This window comes from Augochlora pura, chromosome 9, assembly GCF_028453695.1.
Source record: "Augochlora pura isolate Apur16 chromosome 9, APUR_v2.2.1, whole genome shotgun sequence".
Taxonomy (NCBI): domain Eukaryota; kingdom Metazoa; phylum Arthropoda; class Insecta; order Hymenoptera; family Halictidae; genus Augochlora; species Augochlora pura.
In genome coordinates this window covers 6,304,113-6,324,243 of record NC_135780.1, presented here as the reverse complement: position 1 = coordinate 6,324,243, position 20,131 = coordinate 6,304,113, and the positions used below count along the sequence as shown (strand labels likewise).

The window sequence follows — 20,131 nt, the reverse complement described above, 5'->3', positions numbered from 1 at the left end:
CAATAAACGTGCGTGTATAAAGTCTCACTTATCAGTTCTATCATTATCTGGCTATTTGATCTATAATTAAATTGTCGTCACGCGGTTCGCTATTGTTTAACAGTAGATTTACGGATGTTGATTGCATGCCTATTTGTACCGAAATCAGCTAAATCTTCACAGAACTTTGACTCGTGCGGTAAAATTGGAATTTTTTGCAAATATATATTTCTATATCAATTTAATAATTCAGTTGGAAATATTTTGACACATGAACTCTGCTTTTGAGATACATTTTCCGCAAACGTTTTTATTACATTCATATATATACAGGGTGTTTTAAAATTACTACATATATAACACAATTAAAAATTATTACACAAATATAATTATTATTAACATTTATTTACGACTTTTCTATACTATAAATTCGTGTCGAAACGAAGCGGAGAATCGTAAAAAAGTAAGAGTGAAGTACATATGTCTTCTTTCAATCAGCTGTGGTAGACTATTCCAGCTGAACCCTTCCCATACGGAGACGCACTGTTTGTTTGCAAGTAGAATTTGCCCGTTCTGAAAAGAACAATCATTCCTTAATATTTATAAATATAAAAGATTAAATGGAAGTGACAAGTGATCAGAAAATGCAAAATATATCTAATTTTATCTGAACTTTAAACTTAATTACCTAATTAGTATAAAATAATTCTATTCATCAAATCCGATCCAATAAAATTAACATAATGCATGTTTCATTCTAACTAATTTTAATAGAACTCAACTAGCAAGCCACACTCATTAAAATTTAATTCCAGAATTAATACTTCCAAATTAAATCAAAATCGTCGTAGATAATGTTTCAAATGAAATGACATCGGTAATGACATTGAACTTTGTTAAACGGAAGAATGCGTTTTATAGAAGCATTATACTAACGCAGAGCATGGCGTAGTGAGTCCCATAGGTACTGTAACATTATTATCGCATTTGCCAGCCTTAAAGCCATCCCAGCTGTTGCATTTAACGCCGATGAAATCGTTCGAGTGCCGCGCTGCTTCTGCCATATACTCCTCGCACCTGCCATGGCTGCACGAGGCTAGAGGATTTGAAATCGTGGTAATCGCATATTTGAATTAGTTGACGAACCATCGTCTACTTATACAAAATAATGTACAGGGTTTTCCAATAGGGACGGCCGACGCTCTCAAAGTCTGCACAGCCCAAAGCTCAAATTGAGCAAAGCTCGCCCTTATTGGAAAATCCAATTTAAGGAAAATAATGAGGAATATCTCACGTTCGGCCGAAGACACTGAACAACCAGGTTGCAGTCTAACGCCACCATTCGGATAAAAGTCTGTGTGGTTGCATGCTTGAGCATTCCCATAAAAGCCTTGATCGCAATGAATACATATTACACATTCCGCGTCAGAGGCGGATATCGAGGGGGAGACAAAATTGAACAAAGGTCCGGCTGGATCACCGGCTGTAAAAAAAGAAAATGAGCTTCTTATTAAAGAAAATGAAAAACAAACGTGATAAGTAAGCAATTTTTCCCGGAAAATTATTTGATATTTTCTGAAATGAATTCATTACACAAAAATACATATACAGAGAATTTTAATTTATAAATGGAAATAACTCGTTAATTACACATTGCATGCAAAATATTTTCCATACAAAAATTAAATAGTTTCAAGGGGGCTGCAAGATGGCGTAAGTCACTTCCTTCTAGGTCAAAATTATATGATTCCATTTAAAAATACAGGGTTGACTAATTGAATTTCTTCGAGAATTAATTATTTAATCTATTATTCTACTACTGAGCTATCTATAGTAATAAATAAGTATTTATGATACGGTTTACCTTTTGTAGAATTTGAATGAATTATTTGTTTAAGTTTCGAGGTAAGGAAGAATTGAAAGTGTAATGCGTACCTATTATCTTTGCTGGTTTGAAAGATAATTTCCGTCCAATATAGCCGGAGAGCTGCGAACCCAAAGACATTCCAGATAATATTAATTTAGTTTGATCCATTCCACCTGCAACCATATTAGTTATGCTTTTGACGACAGCTGTGGCCACATCGTCTAGAAGAACCACTGCCGAAATGTAACCTCTCTGCGAGACACACGCATAATCGCATGCTAGGACATTGAAATTGGTGCCATGTAAATAACCTGCAAGAATTACATCGGCGTTATAACAGGTACAGTACATTAAATAGTGCTGTTTAAGTTTTTGTTAATAAATCGAACGAATCTGTAGCACGTCTCAATCATTATACATACGTGCATAACACATTTTTAATTTCACTTAAATTGTACCATTCATTAGCGCTTTAACTTGAGCAAGATCTAGATATTCCATGTAACCAGGAAAGTGTATCAACGTGGCTTCGTCCAAATTCATGTAAGGGAGGAACTCTTGTGCTTTCGTAATACTTATAGTTTTATTCGTGCCATCTCTGAGGAAGAAAAAAGGGTTAATTACGATTTTGTAATTTTGCAACCATATAAACCCATAGCATCGATAACAATTTTAAAGTAGTGTAAATATTCTAATGCAAATTAATATAAATAATTACCTAAAGTAGAGACAAAACTTTATGTCGCATATTTCTTGGGACGCAGCTATAGCTACAAAAAAAATAGATTGCATTATACTTAGAATGTAATTACTGTATTAAAGTAGTAAATCTAAAACAATTACAACAATAACGAAGAATTCTAAAAATCAGAAGATTCATATTACTTCATATCAAGATTCACTTCAATATTGTACTAAACTATTTAAAGCGTATTTCACTTTTTACACACAATGTATTTCCAAAGTACTCACTGCCCGAAGCAAAGAAACCAACGACAAGAACTGCGAGAAGCCCAGCGTTCGCCATTTTAAAAGTTTAAAATGAAAACCCACGTGAGACTGTATAGTTCCTCTACTCGGACGATATATAAAGTCTCATTTATCTTTCTCTGCTGCATATGTTAGCCACATGGGCTGTAATTAGATTTCTTGAAATATTAAAACGCATTGGTAACGGTATATTTTTACTAATAATTAGAACGTTATTGTGCACATTTCTTATCTTAAATACAGGTGGTCAAAATAAACTTCGCAAATTGTTGTGTAAACTGTGACGCAATTGTTCCGAATTAAAATTTGGTCTTCGACGGAATTTAGTTTTGGTATTTAACAAATTTAAGCTACGACTATATGTACATCTAATTAAAAACTTTGCTAATTGGTATTCTGCGTAAAAAATGATATTAAAAAGATAACAAAACTTAGTTTATCTAATGGGAATTGTTTACTTTATTAGTTAGTGTTATTGTTCTTTATTTGCACTTGAAAATAGTATACCTCTAATGAGAAGATAACAAGTTGTTTTTCGCATTAACATACATAAGCATATGCAAAAGTACATAATGATAAAGTTAAAAAATATTTAGAATTATAATATACATGGAACGCGCGTACATTACTCCATAGAAGAAGTAGAAAAGGTCAGCCATGGACGGACGCATTGGTGCACTTCTCTGCTAAGTTTTTAAGCAAAAGTAAATCGAAAAAAAAAATAATCAATGTCAATCAATGCTTTGAAATAATCGATGTTTTAATAACAATATAAATTTCAGTCATAAACTGTAAAGTCAGCTCCATATAATTTAACCACTTTTCTCGATATTAAAATTCCAGATTCAATAGTTTTCTCCTTAAATGGAAAATATGCGAACTAAAATTTTTGTCAGAACATTTTACAACTAAAGAACAGTAAGTAAAAAAATATTTTTATTTTAAAGATAAAAGGATGGGAATTATGGCATTTGCATAAAAATAAGGAGATTCATGAAGCAAGATTTATTGGTATTGTATTTTTAAGAGAACAGATACTATACACGTATCCTAGAAAGGATCTCACAATTTAAGAAATTCTGAAGCAATAACTATGCGAAATCTAGAAGAATTCTCGAAGGATTGTTTATCCGAATATATCATTGTCTTCCAGCGAAGAATCGTAGACTATGCCAGCCTTTCCTCTGCCATAAGGTTTCTGCGGGTTCGTTTGTAAATAAAATTTACCCGACCTGAAAAAGAACAAGTATAAATTAATATATTATTCACTCATTAAAAATACGCGATCTGAAAAAGAAAATAAATTAATATATAGAAAAATATCAATTGAATATTCAAAAATGAAATTATAGACGAAGCAGAATGTGTCAAAATTGGGACTAGAAATATATAAAATAATAAATGTGATACTAACGCATTGCACGGTGCGTTTAGTCCAAATGGAATTATAGACGACGTGTTGCACCTGCCGTGTTTGAACTGAGACCAGCTTTGGCATTGTATGGCAGGGAAATCATCTGGTTTCTGCGCGGCTTCCGCCGAAATCTGCGTTGCCCTTTCGTGACTGCACGCGGCTGCGTGGTGAAACAATAACGTAAAAATTTCGTAAAATATATCCGTAGAAAATTTAAGGATTATAAGGATATCATTTTATTATTATCACTTTGCACAATCTCGACAACTTAATGCATTCTGAAATTATTATTATCTCGGAATGTACTGTAAAATGTTACTATATAATATACTGCTCTTTTCTCAAGCAGCAAAAGCTATTTTTGCTCCAATGATATATATTTATTATTTTTGTCTTTCATGTATTTGCGAGGGTTAGATAAAAAAAATAGGTTTTACTCACCCATGCTCTCCATCATCGAGCAACCAGGTTGATTTCTACTTCCGCCGTTCGGATAAAAATCTAAATGGCCGCAGGGCTGAAAAGTGCCGTAATAGTGTTCGTCGGAGTGAACGCATTTCACGCAGAGTGCGTCGGAAGCGGACACCGAACGTCCCATGTAATCGAACATTGGTCCGGCAGGGTCCAAAGCTGCAAAAGAGACGCTAATAATTACAGTTTCGTCTCGATATATAAATCGATGTTACGCACCCAATAATTCGTGAATTTTAAAGGGTAAGTTGCGCGCAACTTTCGCCATGATTTGAGCGCCCAAGGAAAAACCACTTAATATTAGGTCTTCTTGCTTCACTCCGCCATTTACTAAACCTTCCACAAAAGCCTGTATAACACCGGCTACAGCGTCTGCCAGTAGCACCGAGGTTGGATAGAAGTTGAACGTGACGAATCTGTAATCGACTGCTAGGACATTGTAATCGTAACCAGTCACATAACCTGCAACAATTTCAAAAATTAATGTTGGACTTCGTTGCTACTTCTTTATATCGTTATGCAGTATTGTTTCTCCGCCATTCTACACTATAGGATGCCATAACATAGCAGAGAAAAACGTGAGAAATTTTTCTTTATAAAGGATAATGTCGAATTTATAATTTTTCTTTAGAAAAGATAGCGTTAATTTTTCATCGATACGCACCTTGTATCAGGTTTTTCACATATGGATTATCCGTGGACTGTAAGTAACCATGGCAATGTATTATCGTTTTTTTAGTGGCATTCAGATACTTTGACGCGTAAGCCCCATTGTTTGGTTGGAAATTAAGAACAGAGAAATCTCTGAAAGAGAAGATTCCTTCAATTACAATTCTATTAATGAAAAATTTAAATATCACAAAAATTTAAAAATATTTTGTTACATTACTATTATATTACTATTAAAATTATTTAGAAGAGGGGATTCACTTTTATGTAACATATGTTTCTTACTTTTCATAATGAGACACGATGATTGCATTGAGAGGAAAACTTAGTATGTTTTTGATTGTATCCTCGGCCGCTGTGGGCGTACCTTGTGCTGCCGACAAACTTGCATCTGTTAATAAACCGAAATTATTATTGCCATTAGCATGGGAATATTGTATCATATTGTACTCACGATTATTATATAATTTTTTTTTAACATATTAGTTATTCTTCTAATTAAAATGATACCAAAGACGACACACTTTAGACGATATTTACCGAAGTAAAAAGTATGTAAAATTATGCTAAAACTGAAAAGTAAACATGCTAAAAAGTTTCAGTTTTGAAATGTTAAAATTGAAAGTGTTACGTTATTGTGCTATGAGTTATTATTAATTTTAGTTAATGGAGCTGACTTGGCCGGCCCCGTCGAATCTTAAAATAGAAATAGAAAATAGAATTATTTAAAAATTATATTAGAAAATATTCTAATTAAATTAAAGTGGGAAAAAATAAAATGAGAAAAAAATCGTTTCCATTATCTATAAGATTCCTTGATCAAAAATATAATAAAAGGTGTTTCTTAAGCATAAATACTCACGTCCGAAGACACAACAGCAGATCGCGAAAATGGAAAAAAGTCGGCTTCTAGCCATGTTGAAGGTGTTTCGAGTAACAATTTCATGGAGCTTTGGGGTATATAAAGCATTTTGACCATTTCTATCTAATGAATGATTTATTACGGTACACTATTATCCATCATTCTGTTACTGCATATTCATATTTCATGAAATATTAATGCTTTTTTCCACCATGTGGGTATAGAGAACAACTTTTTTAACAAAAATTAGTATTTTCAGTAAAAATTTTTTCCATGGCTGGGTGCACGACTATTATTCATTTCAAGATTAGTATAACATTAAATGTTTTAAAGAGATTTAGATAACAATAGAGATATTTATATAACAGTTTAGATAACACTGTAATATCCACAAAAATTTCAGCTTTCAAAAGGGGTTTCAAAAATACAGATTTTAAATTGCTAAATGTCGACTTATTTTTCAATAATAGTTTGCCCTAGCGTACAATGTGCCAATTGTTAAAATTCTATAATCGTACACATTAAAATTATTTTGCAACATATATTAGTTATACAAAAATGTTTATTGTTCAATTATAAATAGTACGAAAATTACGGCGCAATAATGTGGCAACCGATGAACATAGAAAATAGAAAGCAAAATAGCATTTTCCAGCTAAGACTTTGTTTTCCGGAAAAATAAAATTGAGAAATCGTGCTTTTGAATCGAAATCGACTGGCAGGTCTGACCATAGCCCATTAATTCTACTTCTTGCCACGCGCGCGCCACGCAAACGTAGTCCGTTAGCCCGTCGTCGTCCGTTTTGAAAAATGAAGCCAACAATGAAATAATACAGTATTCCACTTCTTTTTCATATTTTTTATTATCGACATTAAACAAAATTAATATAGCTTGTCTGTATGATTATTCTAATTATATATATTAGTATAAATTATTGACGTACATTTGTTCTCATTAAATTCGATTCATTCATTTGTGAACATTTTCAGCTTGTTTATTGTTATCGCTTCTGACCGTCGCTTCTGTAATATATAAAATGAAACACATTGTGTTAGACAGGTTTCGCGCAGTTCTGTAAATCATTGTCCAACAAATTCATGAATTTTATGATTTATGTAACAGATAATGGCTCGCAACAATTTCTTTAATATTAGTAAATTTGATAAAGATTATTTTCAAACGTGGCATGATATACAATGTTATATCAATGTTACATATATATATATATATATATATATACAATGTTAAATCACATTAAAAGATTTGGATTGAAACACACAGGTGGAAAATGCATTTTCTGTACTCGATATTATTTTTCGTTTCTTTTTATTGCCCATGTATTATTTTATTGGCAATCGCCTACAATTGTCGATTATTTATATTACTATTTTGTTAATTGGTAGGATTAATAACGATTCTTGGAAATTTTTGGAAAAATGTTTAATCGTGTGGCTTACGGACCACTGCGATGCGTGTCGCGATTATGCCGGCTGATTCTCGCCGATCACGCTGAGGAATGGTTTGTAGACCGTTCCCAGCGAACCTCTCCCAAGAGGACAATTGGCGTTCGACTGGAAATAGAATTTGCCTGTGCTGAAAAGAAAATACGAGATATTAATATTAATATACGAGTACATCTGTACGATACGGAACAATTTAAACTTTAAAGAAACAATTTTAGAACTTCGAAGAAATAATGAAATGATTAAAGTGCATTCGATAAGTATATTTTCTTCGTATGCTGTAACTAAATCTACAAGTTGCTGTGCGTCTTTTTTTTTGAAGATCACATATACGTAAAATGGTCTTATATATGTATGTCACAGTGTTGCATATATAGAACGTGCAGCAACAGGTGACAGAAAATTGAATAGGTAAATTCCTATGACAATTTCAGGGAAGACTAAACCATCGACAACACAGTTTTGACTGTTTTTCAACCAAAAAAATATACGATATGGTATAATTGAAAGTTACGTATAATTGAAAGACTATAATAAAAATTAAAGATTATAACACAGAGCTTTAAATTGATCTTTTTCATTGGCAACAATTTTGTCCAATTTACCATTGCAATAGTCAGATATACGCTTACTTTAAAATCGTCATTTACCGTTGCGAATTTCAACACATACTAATACAATTTTATTAGTAGCACAACTTTTTAACAATTAATAATCGAGGAACGAGTCTGTAATTACGAGTTATTACCAGTGATTTGTCATCGGCAGCCTACCACATTTCCATCCACCTGTTGCTGATCGGATTTCCATGGCTTCGTAATACACGTTAACGCGGTAAACGTTTATATAATTGTTCGAGCAATATTAATTAATTAATCAATTAATTAATTAACAGGCCGGGTATTTATAACATTTCCGTTTCAATAGATATTGCAACGAGACGTATGATATTTGTAAAATTGAATTTAATTCCTAAAAATTCCTAAAGTTTGCTCACAATTAAGACGATATAATACGAAATTAGGGGAAATTAGATTATACTAACACATTGCAAGGTCCATCCTTGCCCAACGGAATTATAGAAGACCCGTCGCATTTTCCAGCCCGAAAATCATCCCAACTGTCGCAACGTATAGCGAGAACGCTGTTCGGGTGCAATGCGGATTCACGAATAAAATCTCCAGATCTAATGTGGCTGCACATGTCTAGTATATCTGCTGACATTTTCGTTGCATTAAGATAAAGCAGCAAATGATTTTAAAAATTCAGTTTTACGCACTTGTTGGCATCGGGCAACCCGGTTGTATTCTAACTCCACCGTTCGGATAATAGTCTTGATGGCCACAGGGCACAACGGTGCCGGCGTATCCCATGTCACTGTGAATGCATTTAACGCATCGTGCATCCGCGGCGTTTATCGTAGGCTCCGGAAAGCCGAAAAGAGGACCAGCTGGGTCCATTGCTAAAAAATATATATGAATAATTACTTACCAGCGGAATAACTAATCTGTCAGTCTTTTAACACGTCTGTCGCCCCGTCCACCCATATCTGGGTGACATTAATCTCTGACCAATTTTGAAAATTTATTTTTATCGCAATATATTCGAGCAAAATGAATTCGACTACGATTTTTTGAAAGAGTTCCAATGTCGTCCCCTATGATAAATGTGAACTTTTCAGTTTTACTTTAATTAATTAAATTGCTTCAATTATGCGGGGATTTTAGTGTCTAATCGTCGGCGACGAACGTGTTAAGTAAGCCAAGATTGTTAATTTTTAAGGTAGATATTATTAAGAAATGGTTAGGATTCTATATATACCCAATATCTGTGAAACTGTGAAGGACAGATCGCGACCGATCTGGCCAGCTATCTGGCTGCCCAATGAATGTCCACTGAGTATGAACGTTTCCCTGTTCATCCCGTTCGCCACCATGTGTTCGATACTGTGAACTAGAACCTTGGCTACGGCCGAGACCAACAAAACCGAGGACACGTAAAATCTGTACGTAACGTATCTGTAATCTGCTACCAGAATATTGCAGTCGTAACCGTCCAAGTAGGCTGCAACACGTTCGAAAATACGAGCTATTTTGCATGCGAATCAAATAATAAAGAATTCAAGGCCTACCTTCCGTTATCGCCACGACATTCGGACTGTCCGCCGTATTATTGTAACCATGGCAATGTAATATCGTACACTTGGACAAGTCCATGTATTTGAGAAGATCTGTCGAATTCTTTTGGTTCACTTGTACGTACGTATAGTTGCTGCAAAGAAATATTTATACTTTTACAAACAAGATTCTGTAAGCGTAACTTTTGCGACGATCTTGAATTTTTTAGACAACTGAGGTATTTTATTAAAAGCTAAAAGGTCTGATTGATTTTAAAAGATAGAGGAAAGTTTGTTGAGTATAGTATATACTGTACAATTTATAAATTGTTTTCGATCCTAAATAGGTGCAATGTGAAAGTTTTTTAAAGAATACAGTTTTTTTTAATATTCATCGGCAACTATGAATAAAATAATCGCGACAATAATTCGAAACCAGGAAATTTTACCTCCGGAAGTAAAAGCGTAGATTAATGCTGCTAAGGGGCCATAGCCAGTCCTCAATTATAGTCCACGGATTAGGATAAGAAATCGTGGTCATCGTCATAGCTGTGAACAAAGAAAGTTGCGATCACTTTAATTCGTCTTTTCCAATATAAAAATGTGAAATTCGTAGAACCGATTCACTTTAATTTATGTCGTCGTTATAATGTTTGTATGGACAGTCGCGTCGGAAAATATGTCGACACCATTTTCAAACCGAATTGCTTTCTTAAAACTGGTGCGATTAACTTGCATTTTGAGAAAAGAAAAACGCACAGTCGTGTTATTCCTGCATTGAGAATTTCGTTGAATGAAAACACTCACACGCTGCGAAACAGCAGCAGAAAACGACCGCGAGGTACCATTGTTTCGCCATTTCGAGAACAACAGCGTAAAATCCGTGTGTTTTAGCTGATCGTCGTTCGCTGGAACTACCGTGAACCAATTTGGTCGGATATGCATTCCGACATTATATATTACATCGGTATTATCTGTCTACCAAGCGTTGCATATTCACGTATCGGTGACGTTATATAGCGAAGTTCAGAAGGACGCTTGAATAATAATAATATATGTGAAAAAATGTAACAGATTTTTATGCATCCTACATTGTTATTATAGATCATTGATTCACTTAAATATTCAATGAAATAAAATTTATTCTGCGGAAGGTAACGCGCAATATATAGAAATTAATAAACATTTTTACGCGTCGAACAAAGAGCGATTTATTTAAAACGAGTACCGAATCGATTCCATGTACCAAATTGCATAATTATCGAGCATCATTAATGAATATAATGGCGCGAGTAGCGCGTCGTTTAATCCATCCATTGTACTATACTGTATATTCTACCAAAAAATAATTCCAATCGAATCGTGAACACGTTGCACGGATTATACTCCAACGATTCGTTGAACGAAAAATAACGATACTTATAAAAAGAAATACTAATGGAATAAGAATTATTATCTTATGGTAGCATAAACTATAAAATAACGAACTACCATAAAGCTGTCACATAAAAATTATGAAAAGTGCACAGTCGCGCGTGACACTTTTATTCGCATCAAATCGTAATTTGCGGCCTTTGAGTTTACGCGAAGAAAAACTTTTATGCGAACGTTTTAAGCAAATTTTCGAAGTTTATGCAAAAGAGATTTAACGACGGAACGCTCTGCCGGAAAGAGTTTATCAGCTACGAAATAATTTCAGTTGATTACGGTTGGACGATTTATCGCTTAAATTCTGACGAATGCTTAAGAGCGAAAGATCACATTTGCCGCGGAGCAGTGTACGGTACGTACGTATCGAAGGAAGTGGAACAAACGCTCGCCATTTACCTTGTCGAGTCAATATCACTTGATATTTCAAGATAATGCATTATTTCCCGAAGGCGAAGGCCTTCGCCATGATGGTCAATGTTATCACTCGATAAACTAAATATTATACGAGAAACTACCGAAGAACCGCAATTATTAGATTCTAAACAAATGGCGTGTTATGTTAAACAGAGTTATGCTACTTGGATTTCGCAAATTTCAAAATATATTTCAATGATATAATTAAAGAAAGCAAGGAGATGAGATACATTTGTATAATTTTGAATTTAGTATTTTAGTAGCAATTTAATATTTTTTTTAATTCGCAACTTTTATTCTGAATTTTTTAATACCGTGTCACTTTTTTAATATCGATCTCGTGTCAAGTATTATTTCTATTTATCACGAAAGCATGTTTACTTGCTGATGTGTCTAATGAGAAACCTGCATATGTACATTTACGTTTACGTTGTGAACATCGACGAAAGTTACGTATCAATGCGACTACAGGGACCACATAGTATCTGTATCGTCGGGAGAATTAATTAGTATGCATTGCAATCGATAACGCAGTTAATTACGTGTTATATAACATAGCCATTGATTACACGTAATATGGTAGCCATGCCGTGTTTAGGTCCACGTTATATCATTACGGGCAACAACGAACAGGATATAATAAAAATATTGTATGAATATCATTTATAAGATTAAAAAGACCGGATTAAAAAGCATATAAAAGAGCATTTTTCATATAAATCAATATTTTTCAATTGACAACCTTCAATTCCAAAGTTCCGAGGAATTAAGCGGTACAAATAATTAATAATTGAGAAACAATAGTGGACAACTATAAACAAAACGAGCTATTTTTACGTTTCGCCTCCGCGTTAACTCGTGTACCGTGCAGGCTCGCGAAAGATAAAGCTAATCTTAACTTAACTACAAATATAACTGAACACTGCATCTCGCGTTCTAGTACGTGACCCTCTCCTAATTTTTCACCCTTCACCTTTCACTCGTCGACAATTTCATTGAAACTTCTGCGCTTCGAACGAAACACCAATTTCTTCGCGCAATTTTTCAAGAACCGGAAATCTCGAAATACGATTCGTAAATTACCACGTTTATTCACCTTTAATTAAATATTGCAAATTTTCTTTCAGCGAAAGGTGCTCGAAATTATAACGTTAACTGTAGAATGTCAAATTCAAAGGTAGAAGATAAATTCAAAGAATAAAGAAATTTTTTAAAGAACTCGTGAAAACATTTATACATTTGATCTCTGTTTATTCTTACGATTAATGCTGGAAATATTTACTGCGTTTAAATGTCTCTGCGATGACATACGTTGAGGAAGATCATGTAAAAGATCCAAAGCAATCTGGTAATACTTTATCGTCGAGGCGATGTTTTCGGAAGAAAAATTACCCACAATAAAACCGTCTTACGACCGAAGATAACATAGAAATGAACGGGCAACGAAAACCAATATTGTTACTCGGAGGGTTATAGGTGGGAAGGGATTCCGAATCAACTGCAACCTCGTAAGCTCCATTTCCGAGAATAACAATCGCATAGCAGAGTTATCCGTGAACACATCCTCGAAATTATAGTTTCGCAAACCACGACCGCTTTGTGTTACGGTATTCATTTCAAGGGCTGCTGAATAGATTACAAGGTAAACAAATATTAGGTTGCCGCATAAGTTTCTTGCGCGCCACGCTATGAGTGACTCTAATTGGCTGTATTCATATAAACAATGTACTACACCAATTATTATAATTCTACCCGTGAATTTCTAATAATTTACGATAACTTTTTAAGCCGAATTATAAATACACGTATTAAATGCATACATAATTCATGTATATTGTCTAAACAGGCTGTTACCCTCCCTTTCTAATAATACATTACATTCGCGTTCTACTTGCGAACGATTAAGGCATTGGCGATCGTGGTAGAGAACAGGTTTGCTTGTATCAGTCAAGTTGGAGGCTTGTTAAAGATAAGCTCGTTTAAATGCATCGCGCCGACGGAGCATTACTTTAAAATACTACACCGATATTTCGTTTGCGTATCGTTTTCCTCGCTAATTGCGCGAGCCAATATAAATTATCGATAATACGTGACATGTTCGGCAATACGAGGATCTGTAATAAAGTGGATTCAATCGCGTCCAGTAATTGTGCGATTTAATTAAAGACATCGTCAAATAAATTCTTACCAACATGTTGCGAAAATTAATCAATAAAATAGTAAATAATTGCAAGCACGCCGAGTGAGTTACATCTTCGAAAAAGACGTCGACGTTCAACCGTGAATGTTTAACAAAGCATTGCACATCTTAAAAGTTCGATAATATAATTTTTATAACTCTTCAATGCCTCATTACATATAAAACTTCGCATCGCCTTGTTTATGAGGCCAATAAAGTTTTATGTATTGCATGAAGGACTTGAAAAAGGTAGTAAGGAAAGTGACGGATACTTTCACCGGATGCACTATATTATCCGTAAGACTCCAACCATAATAGTTAGAGATGGAAAAGCAACCATGAAAAGGGTACCAAAAAGGACGCTTTGTAGTCTGTTGGAATTCCTAAATATAATAAATTTTGATAAGAAAGCAATTTTGGTAAGGGTAACTAATAGTTTATCAAATTAATATTTTATTAAATTAATACTTTATTAAATTACTACTTTATCAAATTAATATTTTATCAAATTAATGCTTTATCAAATTAATACTGTATCAAATTAATACTTTATTAAATAATGTTTAACTTGAGCTTTCAGATAGTTGTTAAAAAATCGATATGTGAGAGTTGCTATGTGCAATTTTATAGCAGGTACTGTAAAACAGTCTTGATTTTACAGTGCATCATTAACTGACCGAGCAAACAAGTCAAAGCTCTTAGAAGCTAGTAAACTCCTTGTAATAGATGATTTTACTTAAAGAACGCTATTACGGATTTTACGTGCGTATGCAAGATCATTCTTCCGATAAAAACTTGTGTCGTTATTCTAAGAAAACCCCGACACGCTTCCACAATAACATACATTATAATATTCCCGAAATAACTTGTCAATCGAAAAGGAATCGTACTTGTTATTAAAATACGCAACTTATTTGTACGACTTATGTAAGTACGACTTATATCGCCTTATATCACTTAACCGCGTGGAAGTCTAGTTTCACGAACATAGGCTTTCATTACGGCATTCTCATCAATTGTTACAAAACACGCTTTAATTATTTATAATCAGCCGTATTCGGTGGAATGAAAAAAGGATTTGAAAATTGCGTTGACAACCTATCGTTACCGCGAAATAAGATAAAACAAAATAGTAACAATTCGAAGTAAATGCTAAGGTAAAGAAAATTTAAAACTGTAACGAAAAGGGAAAATACAATTTTGGCACTTCAGGATCTCACACTGCATATATTTATTATCTTATCGTACAACGTTTTTACATTATTCCAACGTGTCGAATACTTCTAGTTTCACTCCACTAAAGTAATATTTTTAAAAATTCGGTATATTTTTCATGAGGTACGACTTATACGATTCCCCTCTTTCCGAGGGCGAATGGTGATCGTGGGTTTGTGTTGAGGTAGTACGTGCCCCTCCTGCAAAGAAAACTATTAGAAGGTGTCGATGAAACAATCTATTCTATTGGAAGCAAACAGCTTTGTACTGACGCGTTAGATGGTGTAGCATATCCCATAAAGATTACATTCGACTGGTCGCATTTTTTCTTATGAAACAGGTCACCGCTTTTGCATCCGACAGCCATGAATCCATGAGGATTACCGACCGATTCTGCGTAATATCGCCAGGATCTACGGTGGTTGCAGTTCGCTAGAAAGAACAATAATAAAATGATTAAAGAAACCGTTAATATCCATCGACACTATTTTTTAATAATGTCAGGGAATTAAACAATCTTCGAATAGATCGATCTAAATAAATTTGTCAGTACAGTACTATGCACTTAAACGTCGACCTATTTGTTAACGTGAAAATAAGAGTATTGTCAATCAAATTTACGAACTCTCGGATTCTTTTGATAAAGGATTGAGAGGGCAGCCGGGTTGCGGTCTGTGTCCTCCGTTAGGGAGGAAATCCACGTCGCCGCTGTGATAAACTTGACCAAGGAAACCTTCATCGGTATGTATAATGACGACGAATTCAGCATCGCCAGCCCTTAAGTATCTGCCACTGTAGAACAAAGGACCAGCGGGGTCCAAACCTGTTGAAAAATATTTTAAGACATTCAAGACTTTTAGCAACCAAGCTTAACAGAGTGGCAACTTATGTTAATAAAAAACAAAAAAAATTCGCATACGAATTCACCACAATATACCTGTTATTCTGAGAAGACGGAATTTCGTATGTAAACCTACGTATCCAGCAACTTGGCCACCCAAGGAATGTCCAATTATGTGAACACTTTTGGGGTTCAAGCCCTTCTGTACCAGTGTATTAAGAGCATTGGCGATAACCCTGCCAACGTTATGAACGTGCACTACGTCGGCGATGTAATTTCTGTCGTCTGCGATTTGTCTGTAGTCGATCGCGATTATGTTCTTCTTCGTGTACTTGAGATAAGCTAGAAAAAAAATATTACCAATGCAATTGAAATAACGCGAGACAACCATAAAGCCACGTTTCACAGAAAATATAGTTTATTGAAATTATAGTTTTGCGAGAATTAAATATTGTTAAATCTACAATAAATTCTCCCTAATATTGCAGCTTGCAATTAATCGGAAAATTAAAGCAGAAAAAGCAAATTTAAAAGCCAGCAGCCATCGCATCTGTGTAAATTAATACAAAATTACAATAATGCTAGAATACTTTATTGTATTCTATTGTATGTTGTGATTTCGAGAATTTTAATGAAAAGAACCGCAACATACGTTCGATCGATTTTGTCAATTTGATGTAGGTGTAGGAATAACACATGTAACATGGACAACTAGGAAAAATTGTCTGTCATGACTCACCTTCTACTATCAATTTGACACTTTCATGCTCGATGTTCTCTGTGTAGCCATGAATGTGGAACACTGTCTCTTCCCGTAAATTCAATTGAGGAATCAGATTAGCTATATCCTTGATATTAACGTCATTATACGAGGCACCCCTGAAAAGATAATATATGTTTATATAAGTTAAAGATCACCAATAATATTTAAGCACTTATATATAGTTAATTATTCTAGTTAAGTACTTGTAACAACGGAAAAAGATGGACCCCGTGTCCACTGCTCTGTCAGCAACATCTGAAATGAAAATTGGTATAATATTTCTGGAAAACGAACGTAAAAATCTCTTGCAAAATTAAAACACTCCTAGTGTCTCCCATTATTTAAAAATATTAAAAATCTTTCACAAGAGATACCTACAATTTTTAGAAAACTTACTTCCAAACGAAAGGCCAATCAGTCCTAGAACAATACATACACGAAAGTACTCCATATTGGTAGAAATCGAACAAATTCGGTTCGCACCTTCCTCCAGGAGTACTGCCACTTCCGTCCCTCGTCGATGGTTTAATATAAACCCATCGCATAATTTATGCGGTACGTTATTTATGATGCGCTAGCTATCTATTCTGTACAAGTCAGATATTTGCATCTGCTTAGCAAAATAACACATGCCGTTATGTACACAGGATACTGTAAACTGTCCGCCGACTTTTATAAATGCTTGCCGATACTAACAGGTGATAAGATTAAAGGAAAATGTGATAGGGTGAAAACTAAGAATGGAAACAATGTTTTCAATTTACATTTGTAAAATTTAAGTTTATTGAATGTAATGATCGTGGATATGTTCAACGATGCAGTACTGGCAAACAAGAGGTTCTATCTATTATCTAGGTCGTCCTAGTAAGGAAACAAGGCTTTCGACCTGTTTTATACTCTTAACGAGACAGGAATGCCTGTATTCCCTTCGTTCCCAAGGCGAATGGAGATTGTGAATTTGTGTTGAGGTAGTACGTGCCGCTCCTGCGAAGGAAAATCATTCGTTACGAGCAATCAAAATATATAATGGCTACAGAAAAATAAATCCATCATTTATAAGAATTATTTTAACAATCATAAATGATAAACTATCTCTTACAAATGATAGATATATTTTATCATTTTTGATTGTTATTTATAACTAAATCATCGAAAAGTCAAAATTCCTGAATCGTTCTTTGAAAAATTTACAGTTTGCCATCAATGTTCTATACCGAAACGGCAGAGGAATCTCTGTTTCTGATGTTTGCTGGATATATTGGTCATAAATATGACTTCTACTTCGTTATTCAAGTATTTGTAAACGTGCCAACGTTTAAGATACTTAAATTGTAATACGGGTTTGTTCGTTATATTTTATTGCAAACAAATAGCTCTGTACTGACACACTAGATGGTGTAGCGTATCCCATAACGGTGACATCCGACTGGTTGCATTGTAGCTTCTGAAATAGGCCACCACCGCTGCATTGGACAGCCACGAATCCATCAGGATTACCAACCGATTCTGCATAGTATCTCCAGGATCTATGATGATTGCAGATTGCTAGATAGAACAATAATAAAATGATTAAAGAAACCGTTGATATTGATCGACAATATTTTTTAATAATGTCGGGAAATTGAAGAATTTTCGAATGAATCGATCTAAATAAATTCGTCAGTTTTTTACGAACTCTCGGGGTCTTTGTCCGAAGGAATGATAGGGCAGCCGGGTTGCAGTCTGTGTCCTCCGTTAGGGACGAAATCCACGTTGCCACTATGTTGATATTGACCGAATACACCTTCATCGGTATGTATAATGAGGACAAAATCAGCATCGCCAGCCCTTAAGAATCTGCCAGTGTAGAACAAAGGACCAGCGGGGTCCAAACCTGTTGAAAAATATTTTAAGACATTCAAGACTTTTAGCAACCAAGCTTAACAGAGTGGCAACTTATGTTAATAAAAAACAAAAAAAATTCGCATACGAATTCACCACAATATACCTGTTATTCTGAGAAGACGGGATTTCGTATGTAAACCTACGTATGCAGCAACTTGGCCACCCAAGGAATGTCCAATTATGTGAACACTTTTGGGGTTCAAGCCCTTCTGTACCAGTGTATTAAGAGCATTGGCGATAGCCCTGCCAACGTTCTGAACGTGCACTACGTCGGCGATGTAATTTCTGTCGTCTGCGATTTGTCTGTAGTCGATCGCGATTATGTTTTTCTTCGTGTACTTGAGATAAGCTAGAAAAAAATATTACCAATGCAATTGAAATAACGCGAGACAACCATAAAGCCATGTTTTGCAGAAGATATAGTTTATTGACTGTGGACAACTAGGGAGAATTGTATGCCATGACTCACCTTCTACTATCAATGTGACACTTTCACGCTCCACGCTCTCTGTGTAGCCGTGAATGTGGAACACTGTCTCTTCGTCTAAATTCAATTGAGGAATCAGATTAGCAATATCGTTGATGTTAACGTCATTATACGAGGCACCCCTGAAAAGATAATAAATATTTGTTTAAGTTGAAGACCAACGATAATATTTAAACATAATTGACGCATAGTTAAGCACTTGTAACAACGGAAGAAGATGGTACTCGTATCCACTGCTCTGTCAGCAACATCTATGAAAAATGAAGATTGGTATAATATTTCTAGAAAACGTAAAAATTTGATATTGTGACATTCTCGTGAACAACCAAAGAAACTACAATTTCGAATTAATATGGTTGATACGTGCATTATAAAATAACCTAGTTATCAGACATTTAAATAATAGCTAGAATTTTTAGAAAACTTACTTCCGAACGAAAGGCCGATCACTCCTAGAACAATACATACACAAAAGTATCCCATATTACTAGCAATCGAACAAATTAGGTTCACACCTTCTTTCACGAGTTCTGCTACTTGTGCTCCTCGTCAGTGGTATAATATAAACTCATCGCATAATTATGCGGTACGTTATTATTTATGGAGTGGTTGCTATCTGATCTGTACAAATTGGTTATTTGCATCTGCTTAGGAAAATAATAACACGCCGTTGTTGACAGAGGATACTGTAAAACTGTCCGTTAACTTTTATAAATGATGACGGATATTAACAGGTGATAAGATTAAGGAAAAATATGATAGGATGGAAACTAAGAAAGGAAAAGAATGCTTCAAATTTGCATTCGTATAAGGTGAGTTTATTGAACGTATTGATTGTTAAATATGTTCAACAATGTATTGTCTAATAGTATTTTGTATTGTCTATATAGTACTTTGTATTGTCTATATAGTAATGGCAAATATGAGGTTCCATCGGCATAGTACTTAATGCTAAGGTGAAGGTCAAATAATATTGTGAGAGATAGTGGAATAATTTTTTCATTGCGTTTTTTATCGGCTCAACTGAATGAAGTAAAACGTCTGTAAATTTCCATTCACCGTTTATTACATTATCTGGGGTGTCA

At 34.5% G+C, this 20,131-nt stretch overlaps 6 protein-coding genes across 7 annotated transcripts in view; 1 reads left to right on the top strand and 5 right to left on the bottom strand.

Moving 5' to 3' along the window:
* Window positions 1–20,131, top strand: part of LOC144474842 (RYamide receptor) — a 61,176-nt gene that overhangs the window by 27,915 nt on the left and 13,130 nt on the right. The gene's annotated exons all lie outside the window — the stretch shown is intronic.
* Window positions 366–2,339, bottom strand: LOC144474857 (lipase member H-B-like). Its single transcript, XM_078190206.1, has 5 exons — window positions 2,305–2,339; window positions 1,915–2,157; window positions 1,274–1,462; window positions 916–1,075; window positions 366–552 (listed from the first exon to the last, which is right to left on the bottom strand). The coding sequence occupies exons 1-5, from the start codon at window positions 2,309–2,311 to the stop codon at window positions 474–476; spliced, it is 678 nt and encodes a 225-aa protein (XP_078046332.1). The 5' UTR covers window positions 2,312–2,339; the 3' UTR covers window positions 366–473.
* On the bottom strand, window positions 3,827–6,335 carry LOC144474846 (lipase member H-like). Its single transcript, XM_078190191.1, has 7 exons — window positions 6,253–6,335; window positions 5,676–5,781; window positions 5,386–5,525; window positions 4,941–5,183; window positions 4,692–4,880; window positions 4,251–4,410; window positions 3,827–4,068 (listed from the first exon to the last, which is right to left on the bottom strand). Exons 1-7 carry the CDS (start codon window positions 6,305–6,307, stop codon window positions 3,963–3,965), a joined length of 999 nt encoding a protein of 332 aa, XP_078046317.1. The 5' UTR covers window positions 6,308–6,335; the 3' UTR covers window positions 3,827–3,962.
* On the bottom strand, window positions 7,563–10,763 carry LOC144474847 (lipase member H-like). The gene is made up of 7 exons (XM_078190192.1): window positions 10,640–10,763; window positions 10,282–10,381; window positions 9,848–9,987; window positions 9,538–9,780; window positions 8,996–9,178; window positions 8,762–8,930; window positions 7,563–7,846 (listed from the first exon to the last, which is right to left on the bottom strand). Exons 1-7 carry the CDS (start codon window positions 10,689–10,691, stop codon window positions 7,735–7,737), a joined length of 999 nt encoding a protein of 332 aa, XP_078046318.1. The 5' UTR covers window positions 10,692–10,763; the 3' UTR covers window positions 7,563–7,734.
* LOC144474849 (pancreatic triacylglycerol lipase-like) lies at window positions 15,064–17,193 on the bottom strand. Of its 2 annotated transcripts, none has more exons than XM_078190195.1 (7): window positions 17,054–17,193; window positions 16,879–16,930; window positions 16,652–16,791; window positions 16,009–16,254; window positions 15,697–15,894; window positions 15,344–15,503; window positions 15,064–15,271 (listed from the first exon to the last, which is right to left on the bottom strand). In XM_078190195.1, the coding sequence occupies exons 1-7, from the start codon at window positions 17,124–17,126 to the stop codon at window positions 15,202–15,204; spliced, it is 939 nt and encodes a 312-aa protein (XP_078046321.1). In that variant the 5' UTR covers window positions 17,127–17,193; the 3' UTR covers window positions 15,064–15,201. The 2 variants fall into 2 exon arrangements, with proteins under 2 accessions (XP_078046321.1, XP_078046322.1); XM_078190196.1 differs by having other exon boundaries at window positions 17,072–17,193.
* On the bottom strand, window positions 17,435–19,611 carry LOC144474850 (pancreatic triacylglycerol lipase-like). Its single transcript, XM_078190197.1, has 7 exons — window positions 19,475–19,611; window positions 19,246–19,297; window positions 19,029–19,168; window positions 18,663–18,908; window positions 18,351–18,548; window positions 18,061–18,220; window positions 17,435–17,659 (listed from the first exon to the last, which is right to left on the bottom strand). Exons 1-7 carry the CDS (start codon window positions 19,527–19,529, stop codon window positions 17,575–17,577), a joined length of 936 nt encoding a protein of 311 aa, XP_078046323.1. The 5' UTR covers window positions 19,530–19,611; the 3' UTR covers window positions 17,435–17,574.